The sequence below is a fragment of the Anoplopoma fimbria genome, chromosome 20 (genome assembly GCF_027596085.1).
Source record: "Anoplopoma fimbria isolate UVic2021 breed Golden Eagle Sablefish chromosome 20, Afim_UVic_2022, whole genome shotgun sequence".
Taxonomy (NCBI): domain Eukaryota; kingdom Metazoa; phylum Chordata; class Actinopteri; order Perciformes; family Anoplopomatidae; genus Anoplopoma; species Anoplopoma fimbria.
Window position 1 is genome coordinate 22,889,198 of NC_072468.1, and position 24,871 is coordinate 22,914,068.

The 24,871-nt window shown below is 38.7% G+C and overlaps 1 protein-coding gene across 2 annotated transcripts; it reads right to left on the reverse strand.

Annotated features, from left to right (window-relative positions):
• Nucleotides 1-479: 479 nt before the first annotated feature.
• Nucleotides 480-24,450, reverse strand: paqr6 (progestin and adipoQ receptor family member VI). 2 transcript variants are annotated; one of them, XM_054621153.1, is made up of 8 exons: nucleotides 24,290-24,450; nucleotides 14,329-14,600; nucleotides 12,129-12,256; nucleotides 11,250-11,338; nucleotides 7,859-7,985; nucleotides 6,604-6,700; nucleotides 5,979-6,123; nucleotides 480-4,081 (listed from the first exon to the last, which is right to left on the reverse strand). In XM_054621153.1, exons 1-8 carry the CDS (start codon nucleotides 24,303-24,305, stop codon nucleotides 3,816-3,818), a joined length of 1,140 nt encoding a protein of 379 aa, XP_054477128.1. In that variant the 5' UTR covers nucleotides 24,306-24,450; the 3' UTR covers nucleotides 480-3,815. The 2 variants fall into 2 exon arrangements, with proteins under 2 accessions (XP_054477128.1, XP_054477127.1); XM_054621152.1 differs by having other exon boundaries at nucleotides 11,250-11,455.
• Nucleotides 24,451-24,871: the final 421 nt, after the last annotated feature.

Below are 24,871 nucleotides of genomic sequence, written 5' to 3' on the forward strand. Positions count from 1 at the left end.
CCTCTGCTGGTCACTCACACACACTGCTCCGACTCAGACTGGTGTTACAACGAAGGATCTGCATTTAATGTTGTTTTTTTTTTTTTTTCATTAATCAGAGTATAATTAAGCATTTGGTATGGTTGTAGATATCGACATGAGGACAAGTTTAATATCTGTATGTATACAAAAGTAAAGCCGAACCGATTAATCAACGGTAAGAAAATCTGATATTTTATGATTTTATTTTGATAATGGAATGATTTGTTTTGGTAGTTTTTAAAAAGGTTTAAATGAAGCATTTTCTTCGTCATACTTGACAGTTAATTTAATATATTTGTGTTCTGGAAATGAAACTGGAATTTCTCACATTTTAATATTTGTGAGTGATTAGTAAAACCTTTAGAACACATGGTACAAGTGTAGAAAAACATCCAGTCTGTTTTAAGACACTTAAAATGATTCCAGGTACAATCGTTACACTTATAAAAGGCTTAATTTATTACACGTGTCTAGTAGAACAAAGTAGCAAATTACAAATTATACACAGCAAAGGACAAATATGTATTTATACATTTTAAGAGTGGTTTTTAAATCACACAAGGAACAAAGAGCATTATATAAAAAGAAAGGTTGTATAAAACATTATTTTCTTTTTCTTTTAAAAAGGCACCAATGACTCTTTCAAACCCAGATTTGAATTCTTGTTGCACCAAATGTTTCATCCTACACTCATCTTTTTTCTCTCTATTTCACATTTTCAAACATCCTTCAATAAGCTGTGTTCTGTTTACCAGGTTTCCTGATAATTTAAACCTGAATCTGCTTGAGGAGTAAACCAAGAAAAGGTTTACATGACAAGTAGCCCTCAAAGTAACAGTGATCTGGTCTGAAGAAATGTCTGGGCTTTGAATCGATAATTTGGTCAACAATAAACGTAAATATGCAACTCAGTAATCGACCACATTTGATGTAGAAGCCTTCATAACCGTCAAACTGCTGAGACACAGTGCAGGCACCGAACGGCTGAGGATGAGTGAGATGACGGCAACATAAAAAAACAACAACAACAACAACAACTCAGAAATAAATGAGTTCCAACTAGTTTGGGTCGATACCAAAGAACCACAAGAGAAGCCAGTAATGATGCAATTCCAAGAATCAACAGGGTCAAACAGAGGAACGCTGTAAGATAATGACTGGAGAGAAAATAAAAAAATAAGAAAATCGATCAATGCTCGGCCAGGATGGAAATAAAAACAGAGACAGGGTCGTTGGAAACCACATTGAAGGCAAATACTACTCCATATTGTCTGATACTTTTATACTCTGCACACTAACCTTGAAAACATCTTAAACAACTCCCCTGTTGTGATATAAAAGTGTGTGTGTGCTCTTTGTGAATCTACACATTCACCATGCGTCCGACCTTCCTACGTCAGCGTCCAACATGGACCTGTGACACCCCACATTCCCATAATAACAACGTACATTTTCCCCCCTTATCAAACTGTCTAACAACAGCCCTTTTGTGTGTGAGTATGTGTGTGTGTGTGTGTGTGTGTGTGTGTTAGCATGCTTCCTGTGCGTTGTGTGTTCAAACTACTGGTGTTAACGGTGGATAAAGTGTACATTTGTGCAAAACATGCTTTAAAACCTATTTTATACAAATGAGCCTTCCGAACAGTTTGTCAAGTACAATGAGCATTAATGAACTCTGTACCTGCAGTGTGTTAGAGCTACAACAGAGATGTCCCGTCTCCCATTAGAAACCTATTAAACAATACTTCTTCACCAGTCTCTGAAGCATAGGCTGTATATACAGTACTGATATGGCTGCTTTGATGAGGTTATTAACAAATATGCAGTTTATGCATCTTATCAGGTTATTTTTGTCCATTATTAAGTCCTTAGAATTTAGATTTTCTTAAAACAAGTTAAAAAAAATCGGAGATAATTTGAACCAGTTTTTCATTTAATAATCAACTATTTATTTCTCGATCAAATGTTTTGTCTATAAAACATCTAAAAAAAAATAATAATAATAATAAAAGGAAAAACTGGCAAATTGCAGATCACAATTTCCATATTTTTGTCCAAAAAAGGCAAAACCCCAAAAGTATTCAATTTATAATGAAGTAGAATAAGAAGCTGGAACATACGGAGCAAATGTTTGGCATTTTGGGCTGAAAAGTGATTAAATTGATTTATATCAAAAATAGTTCTGTCAGTCTAATAATATATTTATTACTTAACTAAACAAAAAATTTCAGCTCTTCTACAGAGCTGAAATTATTCAGCTTCAATCTGCCTGAACTCTTTTCTCGTGTTTTAAGGAAACAAAGCTCAATAACAGTCACAGATTACAGCCTATGAATCTTTAATTTATTAAGAACTATAGTTACTTAATCTATCTATTCCCAAAAAGAGAAAAACATACCTTATCCCCCTTTATGCAACTGAATAAAATGATAAATATAATACAATTCTATAAATATATAATTATTATTTCAGTGCTAAATGAAGCTTATACAAACAGTCTCATGGCACAAGATAACCACAGTATTGAAGGAGGGGGACTGGTTTGTAATAAAGTGTATGCACCACAATACAGCAACACCACAATACTTCCATGTTATTAATACAAACCATACTATGACTAAATTTACTTTTTTCTCACTCATCACTTTATTCTTAATTTTTCTTAGTAATAAACCAAACGTGTTGGAAAATTGACGGGACTGGAAACATTCAAAAGCTTATAAATTAGGAAAATACAACCACTGAGTTGAAGTTTTTTTGTAATTGATAAATGTTCAGAACAGATTTTATGATATGTGATGGAAGAACAAGAGAGAATGGTGCCGTTTGCTAAGAACATTAAAAAAAAAGGAGAAATGTTCCAAGACCTTCAGGGGGCATGAGGGCACTGTAGGGTTGTCATGGAAACATACGGTTATAAAAAAAAAAAAAAAAAGAAGAAAAATGGTACCTGTATTTTAATCACCAATGCATGCGCTGTAATTTTCCCCCTTCTGCTGAGGGCCGATTGGGGGGTTCATCACAAGGCAGGCAATCAGGAAAAATGAACCACATGACCTGCAAATCAATTCCAGTCCCTGTTGAGTGGAATCAATATGTGGATGTATACTGTATAAGAGCTGCATTATATTATGTAGAACTGAATGAGGTTCGTCTACGCTGAAGACTGTTTAGACATACAACAACCACACTAACCAAGTCGTCCAGTTACATGGAACATGTTCAATAAATCCTTAATAAAGTAGAGGAGTTTCTGGCCTAGCTTATGCAAAAAAACACACATCCGTAATTGCAAATGTAATCCCTGCAAACTGCGACATTAGACGTTTCCAGTTTTAGATTTTAATTTGTAGTGGTCCACTGTAAACATCGTAAATGCAGTGTGGGTCTACAATAAGGCACTTGTGTTGCAACAGCATGCGTCCTTCAACCCAGAGCCTTTTTCAAAAATGCACATTGAGAAACCTTAAAAATAAATTAAACAGACATTTTGTACACAGTAGACAAACAAGCTCAATGTGACATCAGATAGAAAGAAAGAAAGAAAGAAAGAAAGGCTTCAATGAAAGCGACTGGGTCCTCAGCTGCTGAGTGAACACACGAACAGATGTATCAGGTGTGTTAGAGAAATGCTTTAGCACGGAACAGGATGCATGACAATCTTTCTCTCTAAACGATAAAACTATTGGCATTAATAGGCATCTTACTTACACACACACACACACACACACACTTACACACTTACACACTTACACACACACACACTTTAGTGGCCGTTGGTGGGACGTTCGCCCTCACTGCTCCTTGCACTCGCACGCTGACGTGTGCGGCTGCTTGGAGCTGCAGCAGGGCTTCCACAGCAGCGGGGCGCTGAAGATGCCGATGATGCCCAGGTTGAGGACCAGGCTGGCCACCAGCATGCCGATGGTCCCCAGGAAGGAGGGCGTCGCCCCGTGGGCCAGCAGCCACGCCCGCCGCGACGTCATGTCGGCCATCACGCCCTCCATCTGGAAGTGGGTCCCCACCACGGCGCAGACGTGGAAGAGCTGGTGGCTGTGGCCTGTGTGAGGAGAGAGGGCGAGATTCAGTGGAGGAAACGAGGAGTTAAGGGATCAGAAACTGTGAAAACGTGCACAACCGAGTCTCACCTTTGCATTATGTGCAAACTCTGTTTTCAGTTATAGCTGAAATGATTTCAAATGTGCAAATCTACAGAAATGAAAGCTGGGGTAGGAAACTTTGGAGACACCAGTAAAAAAAAGATTTTCAAAGCATCCAACTGAAAAAAACAGCCCCTCCCTCCAGACCTCCTTCAAAAGCCACATCTACAAAACACGAGTGTTCACATCTGGACTTCTGCTGTGTGACAAGTCCATGAGAGAGCTTTGGGGAGAGAATGCATCATTGTTGTCACCCCAATACGTGTACGGGAAGAGTGAGCGTTTTACGCGGGCCAAATGATATGATTGGACGGGTTTATTTACTGTCCTGCAACAGCCGCAGACACTTTACTTTCTTGCTTTTCTTTTGTTAGAGCGTTTGATTTAAGGATTGCTGTTAGTAAGTAGAGTTTCAACAAATACAACAAAAAATGCTTCCAAAACAAACTGCCTGCCCTTGAATTAATCAGCAACAATGTTAACCGATGAATCTTTTAAATTATTATTATAGTTCCCATTTGCGGCTTTATCTCTGTTTTATAACATTGTAAACTTTAAAGTCTTCAGGCCTGTTTGGACAATACAAGACTTAAAGACACATTGTACACATTGTCACAATCATTTTTCACCATTTCCTGACATTCATAGCCTTAATGATAAACCTTAGGCTGTAAAAATAAAAGGGTTGGATAAATTAATTAAAATAAATGTGTCCATTATCTACCTCGTATTGCAGCTAGAGCTGCAGCAATTAGTCAAAAAATCCAAAAGTCAATCGACAATCAATAACTTTGATAATTCATCCTTTTTGTAATTCTTCAAGTAAAAATGCACAACATTACTTAAATTATTAGAGGATTTGATGCTTTTCTTTGTTAATTAAATTAGACTGAATCTCTTTTGGTTTTAGACTGTTGTTCAAATCAAACAAGCTATTTGAAAATATCACATAATGAGATCATTATGACGACAGATTATTAGAGCTTTAATTATGAAACAGAATGCACATACTGTAGAGTAGTCCGATCACTTACAGATCAAACCATTAATAATTCATACATTTGTTGATTTAATTATTAATGTCAGGTTTTGTTAATCAATGCAGTATATTAAAGAGCAACTTATTATTGAGGTTCACAAACACTGATGCTTCTCAAAAAACCACAGAGACAGAATCCTGTGAGACTGAGATGGCCGTTTATGAAAAGAGACTTTAAGTAAATAACAATTAAGTGCCTTATTTTGTGTTACATTTTTTTGTGTTTCCATTTCTACCAGCATTAGCAAACCATCTCCTCTTTCTCTTCTTTTCATTATCAGTAACAAACACAGCAGCTCTTCCTTTGCACTTGAAGTGTGTCAACCACAAGTTCAGCACATTATAAGACAAAAAAAAACAACCTGTTTGTAACCTAACCAGTGCAGACGACTACATAAAGCAAAGAAACAAGCAGAAAGGTTTGTTTGTGTCAGACGTGTCCAGTAATCAGAAGGTAAAAACAGTAAAGAACAAACAAAAGACAGCAAATATAAAAGATAGAGCCTAATATGGAGAGTAAAGCCGCTCTAACTTTAATGCTGGGAGCACATTTTTAACAGCAAATGGTGCTCAGTATATTATTTGGACATTTTATACCTTTATATGCCTGATCTTTTACAAACTTCAAAAAAAGCACCTTACATAAGTTCTTACACGTACTTGCCTTTATTTCCTCAGTAAAGGCATCAAGATGTAAAGTACTTATCAGTATGTGCCAGTTACAACAACCTCTAACAAAAATCCACAAAAGGACATACCAAAGTAGTCGAAGCGTCCGGGGGCCAACCTCTCCGGGAGGTGGGAGGTGAACAGGAAACAGGTGAGGAAGGCGAAGAGGAGGTGGTAACAGTGACTGGACATGGCGTCGCTCGGGCTGCAGCTCCCGCCGCAGCAGAGAAGGATCTACACGCAGAAGCAAACAGATTTTTATAGACAAATACATTCAGAAAAAATCTATTTATCTCAAAGAAAATGAATAATTTAAGATATCTTTATTCATGTGGACATTACTGTTATCAACACTGAGGTCTGCAGCATTGTTAACAGCATTTCTGACCTAGTTAGAGACAAAGAAGTACTCCAACAGATGACTTGTGTTTTGCACAAACTAATCATCGCAGTGATTAGAGGGATTAGTTGATGGCAGCGATACATTTGTATTGAGGTTATGAGCCAAAGTCCTGCGTGTTGCACAAACAGCTCTGCGCGCTTACATAATGAGACAAACACAAAACAATGTGTGTGTGTGTGTGTGTGTGTGTGTGTGTGTGTGTGTGTGTGTGTGTGTGTGTGTGTGTGTGTGTGTGTGTGTGTGTGTGTGTAATATGCACATTGTTTAAATATGTAACTGAAAGCAGACCTTGAGATAACACAGACACTCACCCTGTAAACTAGAGGAACCGTGTCAAATATAAAAGGAAGGACGAACGCTCCCGTCCTCAGAGCTTTACTTCTCTGAGGGAACTGCAGCTCCAGGAACCTGAGGAGACAGACTGGTGTTATTAGCAAAAAGGACAAATATACATACAGAAACAAAAATATACAACACTTAGAATTATCCCTGTGGTGACCTCCCTCACCACCACAACAAACCAAACCCCATAAAGGATCTCATTGATTGATAACATAATAATAAAAGAGCAGTTCAGCACTATGTATAAACTAAAATAAGAAAGGTGTTGATTTATTTAGGATAATACTAGCTTATTGCACATATTTTGGTATTAGTACCATACTCAACTTTACACAGTTTGTATATTGGTCATAATTAAAGAGTAAAAGTAAAACTCCCAAACAAGGTTATTATTGTAAACTACAAAAGGGACTATGACATTTTATTTCACGGCTTTTTAAAATATAAACTGAAACAAAAAAAAAAAACGATATCCTTTCAGAAAAACTAAGATGAAAGTTTAAGTTAAAATATGAATTAAAATAAAAATGAACATAACTTCATTTGAGTTTCCTCAGCTATAATATATCTCACAAGGATGAATATCCCTAAGAAATTGAACAGACTGGACACTCCAGGAGGTGGCGCTATACTACAATTTCTTCACAATTAACCCCTGTGATTTTTTTACATGCCTTCTAGTCTTGTAGTATTAAATAACAAGAGCATTATCTGATTTTTTTTGTTATGAAATGCCATCAAACCAAGCTATTCAGCTCAGGCCTAATGTAAACTGACTAGGGTCAGAATGAAATGCAGTTTTCATCACAGTATTCATCAATGTCACATTAGTTTTATACATTTATATAAAAATGTATTGAGGACAAAATACTTTCTACACAGATAAATCTACTTTAAGATGCTTTAAGTGCACGTTTAAGTGCACAGACTGAGGTCAGACTGATGCATCACTTCACTGCTGATTAATTATGTCAGTAAAATAAGTCTTCACAAGCTTCTGAGCCCAAAATAATTTCATTTGTCTGGGTTTCAGTGGAGAGTTTAAGTGTCACATGACGGCGTAAAATGTGGTTTCAGCAGAGTTTCAATCCTGGCAACACAAGTCTTATTGACCATTTGTCCTAACATTTGTTTTCAGTCAATGCATAACTTAAATATTGGAATATGTATTGTACATTCTTGGCCAGAGGCAGAGGGGATGCTCTGTGTGCAGCAGCCTCTCACCTGGAGTAGCAGGACAGACTGGTACAGAAAAGTGTGTTTCCAATGGCGATGGGGACAAAATGTTGATGGAGCCAGCTGTTCACCAAGCAGTCCGGCATGACGTAGTACCCGTAGCTTATGGCACAACCTGAGCACAAACACAGGAAAATCAAAAAATTAAAATTAGTTGATTTTATCTCAGAGGTTAACGTCATTATATGAGGTTTTTGTCCAGACATTTAGCTTCCTTCCTCCCCTGCATGAGCTTTTGTATAAATCCATGTATATCTGAGTTTTTGGATACATGTAGATGTATTTCATATCTTTTATAATTACTGTATTTTAATATGCAAAGACACTTATCAAATCTGTTACACAAACCAACACAGAGCAAACATTCACTGACAAGAGTGAGGATTGGACAGGAGGGAAAAAGCATCGTATCATTTATAAACTACAATAAAAATGCATAAAACAAACATTTCATATACAATTAAAGAACAACAAAATATGAATACTCCATTTGAGTATTTAAAGCCACAACACTTCTTGTGGAAGAGAAAATGTAACCACATTAGAAATATGAGTGTGTTTTCTGATACAACCACTAGGTGTCACTAAAGTAAGAAGTAAGAAGTTCAAATTCTACATGACTGGAAAGACCATGATACAGCAGATGAAGTAGAATTTTTTTTTGACATTTCAAAATCTTAAAATGACAATGTGTCGTCTTTTATCATAATCAAATAGATTACGTTTTTTTCAGCTGAGACACATCTAACAAACACAACGCTCTACTTCTTAACACACACTTGTTAGTTCATAAAGTCAAAGCTTGATCAGTAAAGTGATTTTGGTGTGTGTCGTTTTGTGACAAAACATGGTGTTAATAAATATCTGCATTCAGACAAACTGACCAGTGTTTGATTGAAAAACACTGATTATAATCTCATCTTGATTTAACATGTTACAGCATCCGGAATCAGGCTGTGCTTCCTGGCATGGTTAAAGCATACTGATATTATCAAGCATGCAAAAGACAAAAAAACGCAGCAGCACATTTATTCACTGATGTCAACAGTTTTTTGTGGTGTTGTAACCAAAAAGGACACAACATTAAGCTTTATAAAACCAAGGTAAAGGACTAAATCGACCAAAAGAAAATGCACTCAGGGACCTTATAAAAATTGAGTTACGGTTGACAGAATAATGATAAAAACTAAAAATGTGTTAATAACAACAATGACAACATCTAAACTAATACTCTTCTTCCAGAAACTGCTCTCAGGACCCATAGGTCACCAAGTGGTTGGTCTCTCAATTTACCATGTACCTGGATAGACTCTCAGGAGATAAGACACAACAACTGGGGGTCAATCATGACGTTAAATAACATCTACCTTAATTGATTTGTTATGCTCAGCTAGTTATAGTAAGAGTGTTTCGAAATGTAGGTTTTGCCTAATACTATGACTTCTTGTGATATAATCAACATCAGTGATAAAGGTAGTTTTCTATTGTACATAATAAATGTGTTATTTCTCAGTTTGTTTTTAACTCCAATCAATGATCTGCCCACTTGAAAGCTTTCAGTGTGCAGAAAAAACACACAAGACTTGTAATCAAAGAGAAGCAGTGTAGCAGCCACCTTCTTTCCTAGAGAGCATCTGCTGTCCTGTGTGTAAAGACAAGGTTGTTTGGTTGTTTTTTTGTCCTGCAGTGAGAAAACCTTTCTGCAGCTCCTATCCCTGAGGCGGACTTTAGACGTTTAAAACTGGGCAAATCTTGGCACTAAGAGGCTTTATGGTGGATTAAGGATCAGTCTGCAAGGGACCACCACACCGTTTGTGACGGGAACTGAAGAGGCCCTCAGTTAATGTTCGACTGCTGGTCTTGCAGTCTTATACATGCTGTGAGGATAACAAACCCACCCACAAAGACAAATAAACGACTGGGTTATCTGAAATGCACACACTGACAATACAGAGCGCTCGCCTTAAAACACACAATTCTGTCTGATTATAAAAAAGGTGGAGCGCAGACTAAATTAATCGGTCTTGCACGTACGTACTCGCCTGCAAGACAGGCAGACAGACAGACAGACAGACGGTGAAAGCAGATGCTGCAGGAACCGGTTTCCAAACGACCACTGTGCAATAAGATCTGAGATACTTTGTTCATATTCCTCTGTAAAGGCTGGTAAGTGATAGGGAAATACTATTCATAGGAGAAATGGCTGTCAGGTCAAACACACCCTGCCCTGTCTGCCGATAGACAATGATACAGATCTTTTATCAGGAGGGACACAGAAAGGAGATACTAGTGCATGAGCTTTGGGAGGATATGGAAATCAGACATGCCTCGATCACATCCAGCCGACACACACACACACACACACGCACACGCACACATCTGTGTTCAAAAGGCAAATACTACATATATACAAATAGGCAACAGTGCTTTGAATGTTCTGAAATGTCATTCACCAGGTAAATAACATGTTGTACTTCTCTTAAAAGATGATGTGTCAGCATTCTGGGGAGCTGATGATAATACGCCATCTTAGAGTTTTTTTCCCAACGTGCTGGTATCAAATAGTAATGACAGTAATGTTCACGAGATATTTGCGGGTCAATTCACCTGCCAGTAGCGTTAAGGTGTAAAACCAAACTATCCACCGTTACTGACAGGAAGAGCACCAAACCTACTCTGCATGTTGTGTTCTTCGGATTATCACTAATTCAGTAATTGTGACCCGACGAACATGAAATCCAGACAACTTTGAGATTTTCACCTGTCAGTTTAAACAAGAGGCAGAAGGTGAACTGCTGTGCCATCTACAACATTATACAGTTACATCCTGGACATTAGGTAGTTTCCTTTTTTACATTATTTAGATTATACAGTATAAGTGAGATCCCGTTTTTCAAAAGACAGCTGATCTTGAGGTCTATTTTGTTCAAAAGAAAATCTTCCATGTGGCTTTTATTGTTAAACCTTTCCCACTTAAAATGTAGTTAAAATGCAACAAGAAGTTTATCTTAAAATAAAGAGATTTTAAATTGTGCAAAATGGTTTAAACAGATTTTAGGCCCTTAGATATGAATGTGACAGAAGAAAATCTCAAAGTAATAGGTAGCAAAGTGAAGAATGGGGAGAAAATGCAAATAAGTTGCTGACAGTGCACCAAAGTTCTTCAAAATAAATAAGAGTTTAGAGTGTTTGCACTGTAAATATAGTTTATTACTCTGATGTTCATCCAACTTTTTGTTGGATGAACAACTAACTTTTTTTTTAAATATTCAAAATAAACACTGATAACTGAAGCCAATGTATGAAACGCTTCCCTTGTTCAAAACGACGACAGCTTTTTTTGAATTTTAAGATTCCATCACAGTGTCTTATGTCTTACCCAGACTGTAGAGGCTGAGCGCTCCGTAGTCAAAGAAGTAGCAGATGTGGCGGGACTCTGGGGACATGGTGCTGAAGGTGTGCGCACAGCTGGAGGTGAAGGGGTAAATGCAGATGAGCAGCATGTACACCAGGAGGGGCCAGGTGTAGCTGTCAGTCAGGAAGTTCATGGTGGAGCAGAGGACACAGAAACGCCACAGGAAGTACCTGAAGAACACCGAGTTTGTCTTATTTCACTACATTTATAGCAATCAACTCAGCTCCTAACTGATTCTGTCTGACTCTGTCCCATACTTGACTTATCAAGGCTGTTGTACTTTGACTTATCTTCCATCCTGGTCTCAGTCTCCTGTTTGTTGTAAGTCAGGCTTTATGGGATTTTTGATGATCCTGCGTCAACTTTTTCCCACCTTTCTGAAAATCTTGATACAGTAAATATTGGCCAGCTGTTTGTTGTCATTGCTTTATTTTTTTCTCACATGTTCATTTAATGCGTCCTATTTTGTTCCATGAGTTATTGCCTTATTGCACCAAAACATCTAATATGTGACAATGACGACAAGCTCAACATGTGCAGCTTAGTTCCAAATTATCTTTTTATATTTCAAGTAGCATAAAAAAAACCAAAACACAATCAGGATTAAACGTAACCCTATCGTCACACTTTTCCCCAAACAAAAGATATGGAATGTTTTTTATCAGACTGAGGCTTAAGCAGGGCTAGCTTTATTCAAGATGAACACACTTTAACCTTCCAGCTGTGAACACTTGACAGAGTTTGTAAGGATCAGTAGAAGTATGAGGGTCTTTGTTTACTATCTGAGATTAATCCTTTAAATCCATCATAATGCTGGAGAGGAAACCATGTTGTTGCACTCACCATGTTGGCAGGAAGTGGGTCCAGATGTTGATGGTCTCGTTGTTCATCTGGAAGCTGCTGAGGACGCAGTCCAGCGCCGAGCTCCGTGGGTGACGGTACCCAGAGATGATGCTATCCTCCCTGAACACCTGAGGACCAAGCAGACAGTCCAGGGAATCTCGTTACACAAAAAATCTTATCTCATCTTTATGGTGACATTTACAGAAACTTGTTTCCCCAACTGAATTTAGGAAAAAAAATCCTATTTTATCTTAGAATAGAAATTAAGCGATTACAGAACCATAACTTTAGTTAGAAATCCTGAGTTAGTGTGATAGAGCCTTTCCTAAATTCAAAATAACTTTAAATATTGCAGCAGCACTGTTGTTCGTTCTGTATGACAATCGAATTACACTAAATGTGATTATTGAAAGACCGTATGATGACACTTTAAATTTCAAGGACCATGTATTAATGGGTATATATTGACTGCTAAGACAATCGTATATTTTCTGAAAGTGTGGTTTCCTCTCTTCCATCAACAAGATAAGTGCCTCTGACTCCTCGTAGTTAAAATTGAACATCAGTCTCTTGTTGTTGTCTATGAAACAAGCTAGCTAGCGAGCCAGTGGTAAGTGAGATTATGGCTTATTGATGTGCTGTAGCATACCAGTACATTCTAACCAAAGATATCTGTTAAGTTAAGAGAAGATGGGAGTGGGAATGGACACAGCCATGAGGTAAGGAATTGCTTCTGTAATAGGAAAGTGGGAAACTTAAGTTAATATAAGATAAGCAGTTTTCAGTAATGATGCCCCAGGTGATCAATTACACAGTACAAAACTTCTCCTGATCCTTGCGGGCTGAATTTCCCTCCTCACTGGACCATACCTTTTGAACTTCTGACCTCTCACTATTACTGGAGATTTTTTAAACTAATTTTCTGTGCATATATTGAATGCTTTAGTGTAGTAGTTTCTCCCCTTTTTTGGCTTTTGACCATTTAAACAAAGCGGTAACTTCTTGCAGCCACTTGTCTCAGTTTGCATATGTGAATTTTGATAAATAACTGTTAAAGCAAAAAAATATTTCACAAGAAAATAGATGATAGTTTAGAAAAACCCTCAAACAAATGTGTGTTGCAGAACTGGTTGGACGTGCGAAGAAGAGAGATAAACAAACAATATATTCTCCCATGCCGTGGGTAATCTGATAACACTTTGATAACCAAATTGAATATTCTCTTGTAGAACATTCCAGTAACTTAAACTATGCCTTGCGACCTTTAAGTCAAATAATTGTATAATAGAGTTGTGAGTTTTTTTCAAAGCTTCATATTTAAAAACATGAATGAGATCAAGTGCATTAAGATTAAATCTATATTCATGTTAAATAAATAATCATGTTCGTTTCTTTGTCAACGACTGATGCATTAAATCTGTTATTAAGCTTATTCTGTTGGTGCAGTTGGTCTCTCCAGGAAAAAGTCCTTCATGGGAACTGATGTTTTTTAAAACAGCAACAGTTTGTTTTATTCTTAACAGATACAGACCTGGATCACAAACCAGACCAGGAGGAAAAAGACAAAAAACGAACTCCATGAACACAAGATCAAGAACACATAGTTTAGTCCTCGACATTGAAGCCGTTGCCTGGAAATTGTGATGTAAAACCACTTCAACAATGACTGCTTATCAGAGAAGATAAGGTCACAACAGCCGGGTGGACGCCGGATGCTTGAATTGCAGGACCTCCTGTTGAAGGACGGACTCTCTGCCACAATCAGCTGCCATAAATCTCTCCTACTGAAGTATGATTATTTAATATAATTTACTGTGCTGGGATTTGACGGAGAGAACATTGTTTGTTTACAGTCTATAAATACTGGGACGTAAGCAGTTTAAGTGTGATGAAGATGCAGAGTTAGAACAGAAGATGCTTCCTGTCAAAAACATAATCGGAAGTGCCAGTTTAAAGTTTTTACGAATACTGTAAACTGTTTTATCACGATATTAATCAAACCTTTCTGAAAAGACTTTGGTTATAATAGTAGTCTTGTACATATTTTATACAATCAGTGATTGTAGAGGATCTGCCTCAAGATGGTGACAGGTTAGGTTACTTCCTAAACTGACAATCCCGTCACAACAGGACATTTAATATTTATAACGGTTAAAAACTGTTAGACCGAGTTCAGAGAAAGGCCTCCTTCCGTCCATACCTTGGGGACCTGGTGGATGTCAAAGAGTTGGGGCAGCTTGATGCTGAGCATGTCTGCGGGCAGTCGGATGGCACCCCTCCCTCGCTGACAAACCTCCCAGAGTCTGGCGCGTCCCCCACGGCAGAGGACAACCCAGACAGGGTAGTCAAACACCGGTACCCGGGCCCCTTGTCCGGGACTGTCAGGATCCCATTGCAGACAGCGTCCCCAGCCCTGGCTCCACCCGCCTCTGACGCCAGCACCGACCCCGATCCCCCGCCACACTGGAAACACTGCAGAGACGAAGAACAAAACACACACAATGAGAAACACACCCTAACAGTAGTTTATGACTTTGAGATCTACAGCAGCGCTATGTCTCCAGCTGGCCCAAACCAAAAGGGAGTAAACATTGCTTTTTTTTTTAAAGGTTCTAGCTCCTAAAATTTGGAACCCCTTTCATTTAGACTTTGGAAGTGGGGTAAAAAGTATTATCATTAAAGTTACTACAAGGAACTTTCATTGTGTTCTGTTTTTGGTGGTCCCCATGGATGAAAGTGGCAGTGTTTTCAGAGAACCAAACCCCTCATTTTACTGCTGCAGGGCTGACAGTCTGCCCAACGCAGTGCTTGTTCTGGTTCTCCCGTGCCTCCGTTACCTCCAGTACGCCCAGCAATACGGTCTGGGTCTCCAGAAGTGGGCCAAAGCACCGAGGCCATCTCAACTTCTGGAGCCAGATCTGGGTCTGTCCATGGTGGGTTGTTTGCTGTCGGAGGCCCCGCTGGAGTCTGAGCTAAAGGAGTTTCTGGTAAGCCTGAATGATTTGATCTGATGTGTACAGAATCCAACCCAATCAATGACAAGCTTTAAGAATAACTATATAGAAATGGACATCTTCTCACTGATAGTCTCATTTACTTATGTTGTTCATTTATTGGCATCGGTATTAAAATGAGACTCTTTTATAAGCAGTTAAAAGCTCCTCACAGTAATTTTAGGCAAAAAAAACCTTGAATTTAAGTCGCAATTCCACAATGTAAAAAAAATACTCCACAATAAGTCAAAGTCACACTGTTGCAACAAATTGGATTTCTGAAACTTTCAGGTTCATCTTCGCAACATTGGTCGCTTGACAAATATTACATCAGCATTTAAGTATATATGACAAGAGTCCTCGAATGTGGTGTCGTTGTTGACTGAAGCCGACACGGGGAACAATCCCTTATTGTGGCGTCTCTTGAGACATTGCCAGACATCAATTTGAAGAATGCCTGGCATTGTCGAATTGCAGTGCTGTGACTGAAGGCAAGCACGAAATAACGGCATGTATGTGAGGTGAGACGATATTACACGGTACATTCCAACAGAAGCGGAACGTAATCAGATAACCGTTTCTTACACCACAACATGTTTTTGCAGACAAGCTGTACCGTGACAATATCTGGATGTCAAAACTCAGCAGGTATTGACATTTGCAGTTGATTGAGTAGCAGACTGTCACCAGGTTTTAGTTACATTTTACTATCTTTAACTGTATGAAAGATTTAAAATACATTTCAAATCAATTTAATTTGATAAATCTGTAACAACAAATTGCGTTACAGAAAGGCAACAGATATAAAGGAGGTGTTTACACAATATGACAAAACCCAAACTGGCCAACCTTACCATTGCTCTTCTTAATTCTTATGCATTAATCTCTTTATAGTCACCCGTCTCGTTCTATTTTATATCATTAAACTGCTAAGTTGATGTGCTTGGAAAAATATGGGGAAAATATAGCATTGAACAGGGTGAAAAAATAAAAGAGAAGAAAGGCCCCAGGTAATGTAGTAGTCTGTCTGTCCACCAGAGCTAACAAGTTAATAATAAACTGTAAAATGTAAAATGTATACTTTTTGTTTTAAAATTCTTCAATACATAGATGCAAGGGATCCTTCATATTATGAGTTAACATTAAAACAAACAAAAAAAATCATCAGCCTCAAATATTCAGTATGGGGCTCTAATGCTCAAAAACTACTAATAAAATAAGCTAAAATTATTTCCTATACTAACAAAACCCAACATTTTCAGATGGTAGTTGGGGACACACAGTCTTGTTTTGATGTAATGAAATGGTTTAGTTCTGTAGCAGAAATTAGTCCAGAAAATAAATACTTCAAAACATACATATTGGACATAACTATAGGAGTAATCCCAGACTGGAAAAAGTCACTTCACCTTCTTAAAATCAACTAAGTCAATTTCTCAAACTGAAAGGCAGAGCTCTAACCAGTCTTTAGTCATCGTCCTGCCTGTGTCTCACCAGAGTTTAGGTATGTTCCCCCAGACCTGACAGGCGTCTCTCCGGTCATTACAGCTTGCATGTCTAGATGCTCCTCTCTTGTAGTGAGGGAGCAACAAGAGGGGGCCTCCGCTCACTGCGACCCAGCTGCAGGCCCCGGTCTGTTAGCTGTGACAAAGTGAGCTTTGTGGCGGCCAAAGCCTTGGGACTACAGGGGCCAAAGGATGACTGTTACACGCTGCGCTGGATGGAAATGAGGCTGCTCACACTCTCACACACACACACACACAAACACACACAAACACAGAATCCTGTCAATTCCTGGAGAACATGCAGAAATACTCTGAGCACTGACATGCGTGCACGCTGGTACAAATCCTGCATTCATCACGGCTGGATAACATCTGAGCAGCACACAACACAACACAACACAACACAAAACACACACAGCTTGTGTGAGGATGACAATAGCAGCGAAAAGCCACTGGGTTCACTGCAGTGTGAAAAAAAAAAAAAAAGCTCATTAGAATTCAGATCCTCAGCATCGTGAGCTGCCAATGATTTCAATAGCCGTTTTAAAATCTGTGTGACGGATTTGAATGGTAACATCTATGCATGCAAAATCAATGTAGTTTAGATTATAACTCTATATAATAAATATATATTATGAGTTGTTTAGCTTCTTTTTTTTGTTGTTTTGGGTTTCTTCGTGGTCATTTTGAGTCTCTTTGAGGAACAAAGACCTGAATCTTCATACCTGATCACTTGAAAGTTGCTGCAAACCTGAACTCATGTCTAGCTCTTAAATGTAGTGTTTTTAACGTTAGCTTAACTGTTTCTTGCTGTACACATAGTTCCATAAAAGCTTTCTAGGGACAGGTGTTGCAAATTAGCATCAGCTATAAACACTACGATACTTGCATTGGACAGCTGTTTTCGGTTTGTCTAGTATGTGTATTATATCTGTTCCCAACAAATAAACCACAAACAAATAAAATTTGAATCTTTTGTAATTGTTTTGTTTCTTTTTGTAGTTGTTTCGTTTCTTTTTGTAGTCATCGTGAGTCTCTGTCTGGTTGCGCTCGTGTCTCTGTCTGGTCGTTTTGTTTTTCTGTGTTTTCATTTTGTGTCTCTTTATGGTTGTTTTGCCCCTTTGCGTAGTCAATGCGAGTCTTTGTGTCTCTTTGCAGCTATTTTGCAGCTATATTTATTGTCGATTTGTGTCTCCATGTAGTCGATTTGTGTCTCCGTGTAGTCATTTTGTGTCTCTGTGTAGTCATTTTGTGTCTCTGTGTAGTCATTTTGTTTCATTTTGTGTCTCTGTGTAGTTGTAGTTGTTTTGTGTCTCCGTGTGGTCGTTTTGTGTCTCTGTGTAGTTGTAGTTGTTTTGTGTCTCCGTGTGGTCGTTTTGTGTCTCTTTGCAGTCGTTTTGTGTCTCTATATGGTTGTTTTGCCCCTTTACGTAGTCCATGTGAGTCTCTGTGTCCCTTTGCAGCTATATTGCATCTCTTTGTAGCCGTTTTATGTTTCTTTGTTCTGTAGATGAAGGCCCCTGGCACTTTGGGCCCCTAGGCTCTAGGCCGGTAGGACCGTTCAGTTATCCGTCCATGATTATAACTGGCTATGAGAGATGGAAGATGGAAGCGGTAAACTTTTTAAAAGCAGAATAAATAATTTAAGAATGTAATGGTTAAAATACATTTTGGAAATTTGACTCAATTAATGTGGACATGAACCAGAAAAACTCTACATAGTCATTAGGAGAAATTCATGCACCGTATTTTCTTAGAGCTTATTGACCCTGTGAGTGTGTCCTGACATGCTGTCCAACAAGTCATGTGACAAAGTTGTACACGCTTTACATTTGTACACAACCTCTAATCCCCTGCATAAACAACATGCACGTACAGAAGTGTTTAGAGCACAGCAGAAGTCGGACAGGGTAAGATTGTTGTTCTTAACTTCATACACAAGATGCAAAAACACCATTTCATCAGAATTTCAAGCTCAAAAGGGACCGGAGCAGAAACTTCAGCCGATCCTTCTATAAACAACAAGAATGGATTGATACACTTTTGAACCAGACAATGCAAAAACAGACTCAACTCTCCACGATCCCAAGACCAAAACACACAAGATCAGTCCCTATGGATTAACAAAACCCATTATTTGATGGATTATGTTGACGGGAAACATCACCCAAACATGCAGAAGCCAAGAACATACTCCTCTTCACCCCCAACCTTCTTTCCAAGTTCATCCCTCGAACTTGAGGGAATAACTGAGTCAGCCAGTAAGCCTTCTGCTCCACTTTATATTATATAAAACACATGGATCTGTGCAGAGGAAGAAAGGAAACACTTTTAGTCTGTCTGATACAGAACTATAAGACAAGGTTCAAAATCTCTGCTTGCTTTCCATTTGGAGAGCCGTTCTTAAAACTTGCATGCATCCTCCCAAAAAAAAGATAACATCCACCTTTAAAAGTTGACTGTGGCTCCTCCTGTAAAGTCTCTTATGTCATAGTGAAACAAAAAGGTGTTTTGAGGGAGTCATATTTGTAGAGATGATTATACATCTGTACAACTGTTAAGCTCTCCATAACGTTTTAGCAAAGCATTCCTGTTCAAAGCGTGTGTTTTTATTCTGCTCTGTTTTGACGGACATTGATTACTCTTAAATTATTCTAACCTCTCTACTATCCGTGAGATAAAAACCCAAAAGGGAAATTGTCCATCCCCTGAACATACTCTCTACTTCAGACTTGTTCTTTTTTTTTTTTAAACACAATAACTATGTGTTGACTTGGTAAAAGTGAATATGTATTTAAATGGTGACAGTTTTTTTCTCAACTGGAAAGGGAACATTGAATAAGACGTGAAGGTAGACGTAAGAATTCACATCAGATGAACGAGTAGGAAGGGTAGGAACCCCCCAACACTCAGCAGGAACACAAATAAGTGTCTAACTTTCCCTTTAGAGCTGAAAGTCAGCCCCTTGAACCTCGTGAAAATGTTATATCAATCCAGTGTACTAGAGTAGAATGAAAAAAACACATGATTGTCTTAAAAGAGTGCTCCACTGATTTAGCATCGCAGTCTAGTTTAAAAAAAAGAAGGATCAAAATCGATGTAGCAGAATCAGATTTTTTTTTATTCCACAAATTGTTATTCCTTGTTCTTGCTATGTTACCCAGAATGCAACTCAACTGCTGACAGTTTAGTCAGAATCACCAGAGTCATATCATTGGGGTACAACCTCAAACATCCCATAGCTCAAGACCGTGTCCCAGCCTTCATTCAGTAGCCTCGATTCAGGTGTTTATTGCTAGCAGTGGCTAATGTAGCCCATAGGTGCTAGTTTCAAGATTAAATGAGGAGCAGACTACAGAGATCACTTCATTCTATATTCAAACCCAAAGATTTTTTGATCAACCAATTTATCCGACTTCAAACAGTTCCCTCTGGAGCCACAACACATGCAACTATCTTTCCACACATGCAGAAGTGTTCTCCAAGACTTGTAAACAGAGTTCCCCTAAAATACTTTGACTGAAAAGTGACCTATTGGGTTTTCAGTGTGTAGTTTAATGACATACAAGATATTATCTCTGACTGCTCACGAGGAAATGCGACCCTGAAAACATCTGCATGCCCCTTTAACCTCCAGACTCATGTTGTTACCTTCCTAGAAATTCTGAACTGACCCAAACAACACTTCCTTCCTTTTTTTGTTCTTCTCTTGACATCCCAAATTCTTTCCCACTCACTCGTGACGTCGTCACGTGACCCTTCTCAATGGCCGTCTTTATTGACCAGAGGCTGACAATAAGAGAGCTATACAAGAGAACATGTTGTCCAAACAGATGAACACACGTGCCTTGTACTGCAGCACAAGCTTGAGGACATTCCACTGTCCTGCTGAAACGCATTCAGCCTCCTAAAAAACCCACATATACGTAACTGACCGATGGTTGGCTTCACTGATCGTTAAAGCAGCATTTTTTTTTACGAAAAAATAGGTTTATTTGGTACTTTAACTGCTGTATTCCCCCCCCCCAAACAAATTATCATAATTGACTGTCACATTGTGATTATTCATTATGATTCACTTCCATCAGCTTAACCTGTGATTCACTGCAGCATTTTTCCCCAGACTCTCTTTCAGCCGCCACCCACAGAACATGCCTAAACATGCTACATTTATTTGCTTTTCACACTGGTGAAGAAAACAAAACAATTAAGACCTTTTTAAGTTAGGAGAATGGAAGTATTACTCAGTGCTTAACAATGTCCCTGGCTGAGCTGCATGGTGCATTGAGACTACAGTCAGTGGAGTTTGTTTTTTTCTTCCATAAATCAATAAAGATAATCTTGATCTTGTGTTTGGGGAGACAGACAGCAAAACCTGAAGTCTGCTGCCAAGTCATTAAAATATCTTAATGTGACATAATCCGACGGTTATCCATTACAAGAACAACACCTAACAAACAACTAAACAAGTCCACACTAGAGTCATCGATTTTCAACAGACATAAAAGTTTCCGTTGGATTGTGCTTTTTAACTTCATTAAAGCTGAAATGCTTAGCCAATCACAACTGATGTTGTTAAAAGTAATTTACCATGCAAAAACTCACGCTTACAAATGTGAGTATTTTAGGACTAACTTAAATCAATTTGATTAATCGGTTTGTTTCAAAGCCAGATGAAGCAAAAAAAATAGATAGATAGATAGATAGATAGATAGATAGATAGATAGATAGATAGATAGATAGATAGATAGATAGATAGATAGATAGATAGATAGATAGATAGCCAGCCTTTTTCTTAAAAAAACAAGTCAATCAATTATTAAAATTGCTGCTGATAAGTTTCCTGTCAATCGACCATTTCTTTCTGCTTCACTCTGTCTGTTCTATGAAATATGAACATCTTGATGTTTTGGACAAAGAAAACCAAGCCAATCTTGGACATTTTTTCTATAGAATAAATCAGTGGTTTACAACCTCCATCAATTCTTGGATTCCAATGTGATCATGATTATGCCATTTCATCCCAACTTCAAGCAAAGATTGCCTAATAATGCTGTGTGACATAACTTCAGACTACACCAAATACATAAAAGAAAAGGTTTGTGCAAAGGCATTTATCAGTTACATAATATTGGAAAGTGTCAGAAACAGTAAAATTCCCTCTCTCTTTTCACAGATCACACACACAGAGGCTTCTCTGTGTGATCCTGTTCTGATAACTAATGTAAAACACATGTTTTTACTCCCATTCGCTGAGCCCACCCCCGTGGATGGCCTCCTACTTTGAAGACCTCGGTATTAAAGTATAAATCACTCTTAAGATAAACAAGCTTTGCATCTGCATCCATCACTTCTCCTCCTGAAGCACAACTCAACTGCTTCCCTCTGACCAAGTGGCAGAGGTCAGTTTGGTATTTGACACCTAACGGGGTAACCCTGCACACGGGAACATGTGCCGAAGCTTGTCATGAGAGGGGTTTATTGACTTCCCTCTTTTGGTTTCAAGTCTGAAGTCATGCTGGAATGTGTTTTTGTTGGGGGATTTTTTTCCCCCCAAAAAGGTGTTCCTCATTGGTCCCCCCCTCCCCTTCCTGTAAGCGTTTACATTTCACATGAACAGGACTTCTTATGTAACACTGTGTTCTTACAGATCACGTTGGATATCTGCAGGAACAAAAGAGGTTACCCTCGCTTCCCATGCATCTTCAAAACAGTTCATTTCTATTAAAGTATCTTCATTTATTATTGCACTATTCAACCAAGTAGTTCATCCAAAACCCAAATCTCTTTTTTTTGTGTTTTGTGTAAAGAAGAAGAAAATTTAACAATCCTGACAAACTGTCAAGTATCAGCATGTTCCTTTGCCTTGCACGGGACGTTTTTTTTTTTTACAAACACAAGGAACACAAATGTCAAATAGAAACCAGTCTTTCCAGTCATTGCTGATCAAATATGAGGTAACACATTCAAGCAGGAGAGAAAAGACTCAACTGGCTGAGGAGACATGAGCGTGTTATACCCCCACCCCCGCCTGCTGCTGCATTCCTCTACTGCAGTACTATATAGTACCTGCACACTATCACTACAACCATCAGAACAGGAATTTTCTGTTTTGCCAAATTGTTATACTTTTTTATTCAGATGCAGTTAAAGTAAACAACCAAATAAACAGGCCTGGCTTCAAATTTAGATTGGGCTGCAGCAAACGATTACTCTATTAGTCAATTAACCTGCAGATTATTTGTCAGATTTAACGATTAATCGACAAAATGATAACCTCCATTTCCCAGAAAACAAGGACACGTCTTAAAATGTCTTGTTTTGTCCAACCAACAGTCCTAGAAACCAAAAAGATATTCAGTTTACAACAGAGAAAGCAGCAAATCCTCATATTGGAGAAGCTGGAATTACGGACTTTGGGTATTTCATGCAACTTTTTTTTATCAATTCATTGATAATCAAAATAGTTGTATGGTTGTTTTCTTGATCTAATAAGAGCTGCAACTCAAAATTGAGATGTGTCCACAATCCATAAAAATGGATGCAACTCTGGAAGGTGACAAAAAAAAAAAAAAAGGTAAATAAATGAGTCAAACCACACAACACTGACGCCCTGTGGGAGCTGTGACAGAGGAGCACGAGTCCATGTGGCAACTGCTTAGAATATGGAAACATCCTAAACATCTCCAGGTTAAGAGAGGACACACACACACACACACACACACACACACACACACACACACACACACACACACACACACACACACACACACACACACACACACACACACACACACACACACACACACACACACACACACACACACACACACACACATACATATATATGTTGCATGGACACATCTCTAGAGCAACCATTTAAGAAAAGCATGCCAGTCACATGGAGCTCACAACCATGTGTGTTTTATTACATTTCCTCTTCTTTATTGCACATTATTGAATCAGGACTTGCTTTGAAACCATCTTTAGAAATAGAAATAGAAATAGAGACAGAGATAGAGACAGAGACAGAGACAGAGATAGAGACAGAGACAGAGATAGAGACAGAGATAGAGACAGAGACAGAGATAGAGATAGAGAGAGACAGAGACAGAGACAGAGATAGAGACGGAGACAGAGATATAGATAGAGACAGAGATAGAGACAGAGACAGAGACAGAGATAGAGACAGAGATAGAGACAGAGATAGAGATAGAGACAGAGACAGAGACAGAGACAGAGATAGAGACAGAGACAGAGATAGAGACAGAGACAGAGATAGAGACAGAGATAGAGACAGAGACAGAGACAGAGACAGAGACAGAGATAGAGATAGAGACAGAGACAGAGACAGAGACAGAGAGACAGAGACAGAGATAGAGACAGAGACAGAGACAGAGACAGAGACAGAGACAGAGATAGAGATAGAGACAGAGACAGAGATAGAGACAGAGACAGAGACAGAGACACAGAGACAGAGACAGAGATAGAGACAGAGATAGAGACAGAGACAGAGATAGAGACAGAGACAGAGACAGAGACAGAGACAGAGACACAGAGACACAGTGATCAGTGATGCAGACAAACAGCAGCTTCTACTGAAAACACGCGAAACTTCTCCTCAACAATTCCTCCAAGTTATTTTATTCTTTTATTTACTCACCGCGACCCTCTGGCATGCGGAGGTTGTAGTGTGTATCCCTCCTGCTGCTGCTGCTGAACACAAACCCACCAACAAGCTCTACCTCAGTCTACCTCAGTCTATCTCAGTCTATGGCGTGCTTGTCAGCAGCGGCTGGGCGTCTTTCTCTCTCTCTCTCTCTCTCTCTCTCTCTCTCTCTCTCTCTCTCTCTCTCTCTCTCTCTCTCCCTCTCTTTCTCCTCTCTCTTTTGTAACAGAGCCAGATCCACAGCCTCCTTCTTCTCCTCTCGAGCCAGTAAGAAGCGCTCCTCGGCGCTCACGTGGATCACTGGAGCAACAACAACAAGAGGAGCCATGTGTGTCCCTCAGGTGAAGGGAGTGTGTGTGTGTGTGTGTGTGGGTGTGTGTGTGTGTGTGTGTGTGTGTGTGTGTGTGTGTGTGTGTGTGTGTGTGTGTGTGTGTGTGTGTGTGTGTGTGTGTGTGAAGAATTTGGAAAGATGTTAAAAAAAAAAAGAAAACAGGTGAATATGGTCAAAACTGAGCAAAATCTGTGCATTGAACACTGCATTTTTATTCATATTTCTTGTTGTCACTGCATATAATA

What these genes read in the sequence shown, in the direction of transcription:
- paqr6 (XM_054621152.1), bottom strand. An exon ending in ACATCCACCAGGTCCCCAAG is followed by an intron (nt 12,257 to 14,328) that starts GTATGGACGGAA and finishes CTTGGTCCTCAG; the next exon opens with GTGTTCAGGGAGGATAGCAT. An exon ending in ACCCACTTCCTGCCAACATG is followed by an intron (nt 11,456 to 12,128) that starts GTGAGTGCAACA and finishes GGTGTTCTTCAG; the next exon opens with GTACTTCCTGTGGCGTTTCT.